Here is a 10,367-nt window from a genome sequence, read left to right on the forward strand (position 1 = left end):
GGGGTGTCTGGGTGACCAGCCAGTGTCAGGGGACTTGGACCACCGAATCCCGGTGTGATGGGCTCCCGCCCAGCTCCCCGGAGCCACGCGGGCATCTGTGGACTTCAGTTCCCAGGAGACCTTTCGGAGCAGCAGCCTTATCTGTTTCTGGGAAGTGCTGGGTTTTTCCTCCGGGCCACCTGTCGGCCAGGTACAGACCTGCCTTCGGCCCCTCCCTTACCTGTGTCAGTCCCTGCTCAGCCTGAGACGGAAACATAAACGCACCCGGGGCCATGGAAGAGAGTCCAGCGTGGGAACCGGAGCCCTGGGGCTCCTCTGGGGGTTGGCCGGCGCCCCGGGAGGCCAGAACAGGTAGGGGAGCGAGAGGAAGGTCAGGTCCAACCCCTCTAGTTAGCAGAAGCCCTGGGGGATGCGGAGAATGGAGGTCTGACTCCTGGGTCTGGAGGGCAGAAAGGGGAGGGGCCTCAGCTCTGGGGGAGAGGGGAACAAGAGGCTGGGACCCCTGAGTCCTGGGAGGAGTCTGGAGACCCAGAGTCTTGGAGGAGGAGAGGGCTAGGGGCTGGGATATCTGAGGAAAGGGAGGGGCCAGGGTCACAAACTCCTGAATTCAAGGGAAAAGGAAGTTGAGTGGATTCCTCAGCCCTGGGATCGGAAGGGCTTGGAGGGTCCGCATTTGGGTGCTTGGCAGGGCTGGTGGGGTGGGGTGGGGTCTGGGACTGGGGGTTTTAAACTCCCAGATCTGGGGGAGGAGGACCTATGGGCTTGGACCCCTCGGTCTGAGGGAGAAGGATCTGGGGGCTGGACCCCTGGGTCTGAGGGAGGAGGGGCTGGGGAGGCCCGGGCCCTCCCAGCCCTCTGCCTACTTCAGGCCCATCGCTGTCCTCTGTGCTGAATGAGCTCCCCAGTGCTGCCACCCTCCGGTTCCGAGGCCCTGGGGTGCTGCCCTGGGGGGCCCTGGAGGAGAAGGACAGACAGAGGAGCATTCAGGCCTTCGCAGAATCCGCACCAAAGGAAATGCAGGAGCCTTGCCCTTCCCGGGAGCTGCCCTGGCCCATGCAGGCCAGACGGGCGCACCGGTGAGTCCCGCCTCCCACGTCCCAGCCAGGTGTGGGCCGTCGTCCCACTTGTGGGCGGCTCTGTCTACGTCTCAGACTCTGTCCTGTCTATTTCTGCCTCTCTCAGAGCTGCCTCTCCGGGTTTCTTTACCCCCTTATGTGTTTGTGTTTCTCTGACTCCAAGGAGTCCTGTTTCCAGGATTCATTCTTTTCTCTCTCCCAGGTTCTAGTCTCTTTTGTCTTCTTTCCCTCCTGTGTCGACCTCTCGCTGTTTCTCTCTGGGTGTCTGCAATCTGTTAGTTTTTTCTTCTCTGTTATGTCTGTCTCTGTCCCTGCCTCCTCTTCAAAGCCTATCACTCTTTCCTCTCTCCCTCTACATAATTTGCAGGACCCAGAGGAAGGTGAAAATGCTGGGTCCTTATTCAACAATTATTATGCATTTTTCTTTTTGGGAGGTAATTAGCTTTATTTATTTATAAATGGAGGTACTGGGGATTGAACCGAGGACCTTGAGCCATTAACAGTTAATTCAACCTCCAGCCCCTCGCCCCTCCCTGGAGATCATCAGCATGTGGCACTGAAAGCTCCAACCCTCTAATCACACAGTTGGCTCCTCTGGCTATCAGCCTCCACCCCCCCTACCCACCCCCATCCTTAGGTGCTTTCTCAAAATAACCTCGTTAACATAAAAAAGACACCTTTATCACACTCACCACTTAGGAAATTCAAGGGTTTAGGAGCTGTGTGCCAGATACTGGAAGACTATATATATATATATATATATATATATATATATATATATATATATATATATATATATATATATATATATATATATATATATTTATTTATTTATTTATTTATTTATTTATTTATTTATTTAATTTTTTTTTCTGGCTTTATTTAGATATGGTTGACACATAGCATCATGAAGCTTAAGGTGTACAGTGTGCTGATTTGCTACACTTACAAATTGCAAAATGATTACCACAGTAGTGCCAGCTAACACCACCATGTCACATAGTTGCCACTTCTTTTTGTGGTGAAAACATTTAAGATCTACTCTCTTAGCAACCTTCAACCTTCCGCCTTCAAGTATTATGAGCTCTCATCACCATGCTGTACATTAGATCTCCAGAATATATTCATCTAGTAATTGGAAGTTTCTATGCTTTCTTCTCCATGTCCCTAACCCACCGCAGCCCCTGGTAACCATTTTTTTAAATTGAAGTATAGTTAATTTACAATGTTATGTTAGTTTCAGATGTACAGCATAGTGATTCAGATATATGTATACTTTTCCAGACTCTTTTCCATTATAGGTTATTACAAGATACGGAATATAGTTCCCTGGGCTATCCAGTAGGACCTTGTTGTCTATCTGTTTTATATATAGTAGTGTGTATATGTTAATCCCAAACTCCTAATTTATCCATCCCCCCCTTTGGTAACAATAGATGGTTTTTATGTCTGTGAGTCTATTTCTGGTTTGTAAATAAGTTAATTTGTATTTTTTAATTCTAGTTATAAGTGATATCATATGACCTTTGTCTTTCTCTACTTAGATGATAGTCTCTAGGTCTGTCCATGTTGCTGCAAATGGCATTATTTCATTCTTTTTAAGTTTTTTTTTTAGATTCTGCAGATAAGTGATATCATACAGTACTAAATATATATTTCTTAGTATAAATCACAATATCGCACCTACCCTTTTTTTTTTTTTTTTGCAGGGGGGAGGAAATTAGGTTTCTTCCTTTATTTAGTTTTTCAGTGGAGGTACTGGGGATTGAACCCAGAACCTCGTGCATGCTAAGCATGTGTTCTACCACTTGAGCTATACCCTCTCCCTTGTTTTGTTTTGTTTTTTAACTTTATGATATTTGCTGTCAGAAAACTGCATGAAACATCATGTACAGACTTAAAAGAGTATTTCCAGAGTGAGGGTCCAGGTAAACTCCACCTAGGTCACCCCACCAGCCCCTCCCCTGGCACCGCCCTTTCTCCCCACAGTAACTCCTTCCCAGGCTTTTACAGAGGATCATGTTCTTGATTTTCTTCATAGCTTTGCCACCTGTGTGCGCACCCCTAAAGAGTGGAGTTGAACCCTGCTTGCTCTGAGCCTCTGTGTAGATAGAACCCTGCAGTCTGTATTTTCTGCCTGTCTTCCTATGCTGAACATTAGGGGGGTGTGTGTGTTTTATTGCTATGGAGTATTCCGTGTTAGGAATCTACTGCAATTTACTTCCTGGTCCAACGATTGGGTGGTTTCTACATCTGGGTGGTTTCCATTTAGGGGCCACTAGGCCCCTCCTTTTCTGTCTCTGACTCTTCCTCCCAGGCAGAGGCATGCCAGGGACCAGGTGGCTCAGGGCTCAGGGTCCAGAACGGCCCACTGGGCTCTGCTGCTTCGGAGGTCCAAGGAGAAGGTGAGGGAAGGCTTGCGCACCGTGCAGCCCTGGGCGTGGACGCTGAAGAGGATCGGGGGTACGGTGGGCTTCGGGCTGGACCCCTGGGTCTGAGGGAGGAGGGGCTGGGACCGGACTCGGAAAGGAGCCCGAGTCCTCTCTACTGCCCCCTGCAGGCCAGTTTGGCGCCGGCACCGAGTCCTACTTCTCCCTGCTGCGCTTCCTGCTGCTTCTCAACGCGCTGGCCTCCGTGCTTACGATCTGCATGATTCTGTTGCCCACCTGGTTGGAAGGGGCTCCCCCTGGTCCCCCTGCCCCTAACGCCTCCTCGCTCTGCGGCTTCTACAACCCCCGCCCCCAGGGCCTGGTCGCCTTCGCCACCCAGCTCTTCAACTTGCTCTCGGGAGAGGTGAGTGCCTGGGTCCTTGGGAGACCCCACTCCGAGCCTAGTGCCATCAGTGACCCTTCGACCCCGATGGCCCAGCTCCCTGAACCCCGCCTCCACCCAGCCCCACGGTGACCCCTGCCCTGCCCTTCCCTCTCCAGGGTTTTCTAGAATGGTCTCCTCTCTTCTATGGGTTCTACCCGCCCCGCCCACACCTGGCCATCACCTACCTGTGCTTCGTCTTTGCCATTGGCCTCCTCTACCTGCTGCTCATCCTGCACCGGTCAGTGACGCCCCCATACCCAGACCCCTTGGACCGTAGGGGGGAGGAGTGGCAAAAGCCCCCTCCCCAAGAATTCTGAGCCTCCTTCTGTGGTCCCTCTCTCTCTGAGTTGAGATCAAATTTTAAAATACTTCATGTTTAGGGTTAATGGGATAGGGTTAGGGACAAAGATGGGAAGTTTCTCCCTTCTGTGGCTTGGAGTCTAGTGGGGAAGGTAAGATATTAAGCAAGTAAGCAGATTAATTACATCTTTGCTGGAGGGGAGAGTGCTATATAGGACAGAAGCAGGGGTGACTCATTCATTCAAGCAACAAATATTTGATTGAGCAGATACCACGAGCCAAGCAGTTGGCAAAACAGTAACAAACAAAAACCCCAACAGAATCTGGTCCTCCTGGAGCTGACATTTTAACAGGGGGGATGCGTGATACGCAGTAAGACACAGGATTCCCTAATAATTGGCTGTGGGCTGTGGTGAAGGATGGACGTTGAGAATGACTGCAGGTGTTGGCCATCAGCTGAGATAGGGAGGGCTGTAGAAAGGGCAGGGCAAACAGGAAAAATACCCTGGGACCTTGGGCATTTGGAGAGCTGCTACCTGGAGGAGACACAGTCATTGGTGTGAAGGACCAAGAAAGAGATTGAGGCATAGACCCAGAAGAGGACAGACACCCAGAGAAAAGAGGACAGGGACTCAGAGAAGGAGGGGGTAGGTAAGGAGACGCTGATGTCGTAGAAAGAGCAGGCTTTGACAAGAAATACCTGGGCTTCAGTTTTGGACCGGTTGATTCTGAGATGCCTTTTGGATGTATGAGGGTATATTGAGTAGGCAGTTGCATACGTGAGTTCTGTGGAGTCTGGACTGAAATTTGGGATTCACTGGCATTCAGGCAAGACTAGGGGAGATCCCCAAGGGAAGGGACCGAGGTCAAGAAGGAAACCAAGGACTTTAAACAAAAAATAGAATAAATGGAGTGTTTTGTAAATGCCAGGCACTGTGCCAGGGCCCAGGGATACCAGATGGGGGTTCCCCCTACCTTTGTACAGCCTACTAATAGGGGAGATAAATTGCAAGATAGACTATGAAATAAACAATCAAATCAATTTCAGTTTGGGATCTGTACTATGTAGAAAACAAATGGGATGATACCACAAAGCAAATTTTTTTTTCTGATAACAAAGTAAAGGCCGGGAAGGAAATTATCTTTGTGGGCCATATGGTCCCAACTGGAGTCCACTGTTGTAGGGCCAAAGCAGCAGCTGCGGATGGTAGGAAAATGAGTGGTCGTGGTTGTGTTCCAATAAAACTTTATTTACAAAAACAGGATTTGGTCTCTGGACTGTAGTGTGCTGCCCACTGCGATAGAGATTAATGGGTGGGGACCTTCATTAGATGGAGTGGTGAGTAAGGGACTCTCTGAGGAGGTGACCTGTAGAGAAAGACGGGAAACATGGGAGGAAGCCAGCCAGGTGAACAGCCAAGACACGGGCACTGCAGACAGAGGGGACTGCCAGTGCAAAGGCCCCATAGTGGAAAGAGATTCAGAGTGTTCTGGGAAATGAAAGGCCAGTACGAGGAGAGGGGCCAGGATCTGAGCTTCAGGAAGCAGGTGGGAACCAGATCAGGGGCAATGAGGAGGAGGATGCTATGAAAATGCCTAGGATTCAAGAACAAGGAGAAGCTTGTTTTAAATGGGCGTGCCACCTGATCCACATAAAAGGAAGGTTCCACTGGCTCAGGAGTGGAGGATGGCCAAGAGGGCATAGGTGGAAGCAAGGAGAGCAGGTGGGGGTCCTCTTGAGTCCACTAGGGAGATGATGGGGGCTGGTGCCCGCAGAGGTTGGAAAGGTGCAGTCTCTCTTCCCAGTTTTCTGTCCCTTCTCTGGGTCTTTGTCCCCCTCTCTTGAGTCTCTTTACCTGCCTCCTCCTTCTCTGGGTGTCTGTCCTCCTTTGCTCTGAGTCTGAGCCCGTTTCCCCGGCTTTCTAGGTCACTTTTCCGCTTTCTCACTGAGTTTTCCTTTCTCACTGTGTGTGAAGTGCTGTCCCTGTCTCTCAGGTGTCTGTCCTCCTCTGAATTTCTTGGTCTTTTGCTCCAATGACTGTATGTGCCTTCACCAGGTAGCAGCTCTCCAAATGCCCAAGGTCCTAGGGTTCATTTTCCGCCTTTGCCCCATAAAGAGGGACGCCCCCCTGCTCGTGGCTGTCCTGCCACACTGTCTCCCGGGTCTCCCCTCTTTTAGCTCGGTGTCTGGGCTGAAGCAGACCTTGTTGGCTGAGTCGGGGGCCCTGACCAGCTACAGCCACCGAGTGTTCTCCGCCTGGGACTTTGGCCTTAGCGGGGAGGTGCACGTGCGGCTGCGCCAGCGCATCATCCACTATGAACTGCAGGTGCGCCCAGGGGTTGGGCCTACGACCAGTTGGGACCATAGGGCGCGGGGCTGAGAGAATGGGCCGGACCTAGACCGGGGAGGGGCGGAGCTTTCTTCTAAGGAGGCGGACCTAGAGGGGAAAAAGGACTGGGAGGCCACTATAGGGATGACTGAGGTCAAAGGGTACAGGGAGAAGCGAGCTGGAGGAAAGGGGCGGGGCCTAAGACCCCTGGGATCAAAAGTAAGAGAAGGGTGTGGCCAGAAAGGGCCTGATAAAGTAGAACTGAAACGCCGCACCCGGCGTGAGTGCCCGGCGGGCCCTAGAATGAGGACGACGTGTTGGGCGGGGCTTGGGAGGAAGGGCGTGGCATGGTTCTGGGCGGGGCCAGGTCTACGCTGTCGCCCGGAGGGCCCTGGGTGGGCTGGGATAAGGATTACAGAGGTTCTCAGAGGACCGGCGTTGCAACAGTTAACGTTGAGCCTGGGCTCTGGACCACCGGTCGGGCCTGGGGCAATGGAGGCCACGTGGACATCTCCTGTGGCCTCAGGTGGAGCTGGAGGAAGCAGTGGTGCGGCGCCGGGCTGCGGTGCGGACCCTGGGCCAGGAAGCCACGGTGTGGTTGGTGCGACTGCTGCTCAACCTGCTGGTGTTCGCACTCCTGGGAGCAGCCTTCTACGGCGTCTACTGGGCGACAGGGGCCACTGTGGAGCTGCAGGTGTGCAGGGTCAGGGGGAAGAGGAACGTTTAAATGTCCTGGAACCTACATTTGCAAGGGTGGAGGGGACTGAGGCCTGTGATGCCTGGAATCTCAGAGAGGAGGGATGAGTGGGGATTAGGTTTGGACCTTGGGCTTCAGGGTGCTGAAGAAAGAAGAGGCGGGGAGACTGTTAAGCATGGCTCCTCCAGAACCCCAGAGCTTCTCCTGGTCCACCCTGCCTCCCAGGAGAGGCCCCTTGTCCAGGAGATGCCACTGCTGAAGCTCGTGGTGGATTATCTTCCGTCCATCTTCATCTCCATGGTCAACTTCGTGCTGCCGCCGGTGTTCAGTCTCATTGCCCCGCTGGAGGGCTACACCAGGAGCCGCCAGATCGTTTTTATCCTGCTCAGGTTCCAGTCTCCTGGGGTGGGCTGGGGATGATGGTGGGACTGGTCGAGGCACATTGCTTCTAGCAGATAAGACACGGAAATCTCCAGGATATAGGATCCAGTGAGATCTGGGTTCAGATCCTGACTCTTCTTATCAGTAAGCCTCAGTCTCCTCATCTGTGAAATGGGGAAAACTGTGAGCACGCTCCACTCAGGAGGGACCAGGCACGTGATGGGCACTCGGCCAGTGCCGATTCCCTTTCTCTCCTTTCCCCTTTGCCAGGACTGTCTTTCTCCGCCTGGCCTCCCTGGTGGTCCTGCTCCTCTCTCTCTGGAATCAGATTACTTGTGCCGGTGATGCGGATGCTGTGGCGTGCAAAACCTGTGGCTACAATTACAAAGAACTTCCGGTGAGGACAAGGGGCAAGGACTACTGGGTCCTTGAAGGAGAGGAGCCTGGTGGGTCCAGACTCCTGGCTTATGAAGAAAGGGGAGCTTGGGGTGCTAGAATACCACCCCCTCACCGGGGGTGATAGATGTTTGAAAAACCTGAAGACCCCTGGAGTAAGTATTGATCTCATACGCTTGTGATTTGGAGACCGAGATGCTTGGTTCCACAGATGTCTGGGTCCTGAGGTCTTTCTGACCCGTTCTTCCTTCCTCAGTGCTGGGAGACTCGGCTGGGGCAGGAGATGTACAAACTCTTGCTCTTTGATCTGCTGACTGGCCTGGCAGTAATTCTGCTCATCCAGTTTCCACGAAAGTGAGAGTCCCGCCCCTTGCCGTGGCCCCGCCCACCACCCTGTTCTCTTCCCTCTCGCCCCGCCCCTTTCCTAGCCCCGCCTCGAACTGCCCAAAGTCTGCAGACCTGGCTCCTTTCGTGAGTTTGGTGGTAGTCACTTCACTCTGGCCCTGCCCCTACTGATGTGATTACCTCTACCCTTCCAGTCCTCAAGCCCCGCCCTCTAGACACACCCCCTCTAGAACTTGAAAGCCCCGCCCCTCCTTAGCTAATGCCCACTTCCGATTGATGAGGGGGACAGTGGAGGCGGGGAAGCTCGTGGCTGGTCTGCCTCTGACTCGGCCCGATCGCACCCCGCCCCTCAGGCTGCTCTGTGGCCTCTGTCCCGGGGCCCTGGGTCGTTTCGCTAGGACCCAGGAGTTCCAGGTGCCGGACGAAGTGCTGGGGCTCATCTACGCACAGACGGTGGTCTGGGTGGGCAGTTTTTTTTGCCCTTTACTGCCTTTGCTCAACACGGCCAAGTTCCTGCTGCTTTTCTATTTGAAGAAGGTGAGGGGTGGGGAGCACCCTGGTGTCTGAAGCAGAAGGTATTGGGGCTTGGGCTCTCGGTCCTGGGGGAGGAGGGGACTGAGGGGTGTGGCTACTGGGTCCCGGCAAGGGAGGATGCGAGGGTCCTGGACTACTAGATCCTGAGAGAGGAGGATTCTGGAGGACAGACTCCTGGATGTGGGAGATGGGGGTGTCTAGGGCATCCCAACTTTTAGGTCTGAGGAAAGAGGGGACTCGAACTCCTGTGTCTGATGGTGGAAAAGAACTGGGACTCCTGGATCCTGACTGAGGAGAGGGGGCTAGGGGCCAGGGGTCCTGCATGGCGGAAAAGGAGAGTCTGGGGCTCAGATTCCTGTGCCTCAGATTCCCTCCTTTTCCACCCTCAGCTCACCCTCTTCTCCACCTGCTCCCCGGCCTCCCGAACGTTCCGGGCCTCCACAGTAAATTTCTTTTTCCCCCTGGTCCTTCTCCTGGGTCTGGCCATCTCCGCCGTTCCTGTGCTATATAGCATCTTCCTGTAAGTGTGAGAGGCACCTGCGCCCCCCCCCTTCCTCTTCTCTCCCGGGTTCTGATTTTTGGCCATCCTTGAGCTCTGCCTGTCTCTCACTTCAGGATCCCACCTTCTAAGCTGTGTGGTCCGTTCCGGGGGCAGTCGTCCATCTGGGCCGAGATCCCCAATTCCATTTGCACCCTCCCTCAGACTGTCCAGAACTTTCTCTTCTTCCTGGGGACCCAGGCTTTTGCTGTGCCCCTTCTGCTTATCTCCAGGTGAGAGCCCCAGACTCCTGGGTCTAAGTTTGAAGGTATATGCTCTGGGGACACTGCTGCCTGCTTCCAAGGAAGGAGGGGTCTGAGGGCCCAAACTCCTGGGTCTGAGGGAAGTAGGAGGCTGGGATACTGGACTGATTGAGTCTGGAGGAGGAGGTCCAGACCCCTGGTTTCTAAAACGTCATACGTTGAAGATACTCTAAGAGCGTTTGGGGATTGGCTTCCATTCCTGTCTCCTCTAGCATCCTTATGGCATATACGGTGGCCCTGGCTAACTCATATGGACGCCTCATCTCTGAGCTGAAACATCAGATAGAGACGGTAAGCCAGGCCGTGTCCTTGGGAAGGGGTCCCGGGGAATATCGAAAGGGACACAGGGGAGAGATCTGTCTCACCTCCACCTCTCTACCCTTTACCCCAGGAGGCGCAGAATAAAGTCTTCTTGGCACAACGCGCTGTGGCGCTGAGCTCCGCCAACGGAACTCTTTGACCTCCCTAGTCTGGCTTAGGGTGAAGGCCCACTTTCAGATCCAGACCTGCCCACAGACCCTTTGTAAGCCTCGGCCACGTCATTTGGAAAATGAGGGAACTGGATAAGGCCCCATGCCTTTCTGGCCCTGGGATTCACTGCCAAGTCCCTGACTCTACAGTGAACCTCTTTCTCGTATCAATAAACACTGCGGAGACTGCTGAGCGATTTTTTGAAACTTGCATCCTGAAGCC

The 10,367-nt window shown here is 53.3% G+C and overlaps 1 protein-coding gene across 4 annotated transcripts; it reads left to right on the forward strand.

Annotated features, from left to right (window-relative positions):
• The first annotated feature begins 124 nt into the window (after nucleotides 1-124).
• TMC4 (transmembrane channel like 4) lies at nucleotides 125-10,337 on the forward strand. 4 transcript variants are annotated; one of them, XM_045521823.2, is made up of 15 exons: nucleotides 125-351; nucleotides 836-1,076; nucleotides 3,394-3,539; nucleotides 3,637-3,869; nucleotides 4,007-4,128; nucleotides 6,370-6,517; nucleotides 7,047-7,214; nucleotides 7,443-7,606; nucleotides 7,869-7,995; nucleotides 8,251-8,348; nucleotides 8,693-8,876; nucleotides 9,263-9,393; nucleotides 9,489-9,644; nucleotides 9,887-9,965; nucleotides 10,066-10,337. In XM_045521823.2, exons 1-15 carry the CDS (start codon nucleotides 273-275, stop codon nucleotides 10,132-10,134), a joined length of 2,145 nt encoding a protein of 714 aa, XP_045377779.2. In that variant the 5' UTR covers nucleotides 125-272; the 3' UTR covers nucleotides 10,135-10,337. The 4 variants fall into 4 exon arrangements, with proteins under 4 accessions (XP_045377779.2, XP_045377780.2, XP_010960152.2 ...); XM_045521824.2 differs by having other exon boundaries at nucleotides 898-1,076; nucleotides 3,394-3,481; XM_010961850.3 differs by having other exon boundaries at nucleotides 127-351; nucleotides 869-1,076.
• The last annotated feature ends 30 nt before the right edge of the window (nucleotides 10,338-10,367 follow it).

The sequence above is a fragment of the Camelus bactrianus genome, chromosome 9 (assembly GCF_048773025.1).
Source record: "Camelus bactrianus isolate YW-2024 breed Bactrian camel chromosome 9, ASM4877302v1, whole genome shotgun sequence".
Lineage (NCBI taxonomy): Eukaryota > Metazoa > Chordata > Mammalia > Artiodactyla > Camelidae > Camelus > Camelus bactrianus.

Bases quoted from the DNA above. Each gene is read 5' to 3' on its own strand.
- TMC4 (XM_045521823.2), top strand. From the start codon at position 273: ATGGAAGAGAGTCCAGCGTGGGAACCGGAGCCCTGGGGCTCCTCTGGG. The intron at 8,877-9,262 runs GTGAGGGGTGGG...TTCCACCCTCAG, and splicing joins TGCTTTTCTATTTGAAGAAG to CTCACCCTCTTCTCCACCTG. The intron at 9,394-9,488 runs GTAAGTGTGAGA...CTCTCACTTCAG, and splicing joins GTGCTATATAGCATCTTCCT to GATCCCACCTTCTAAGCTGT.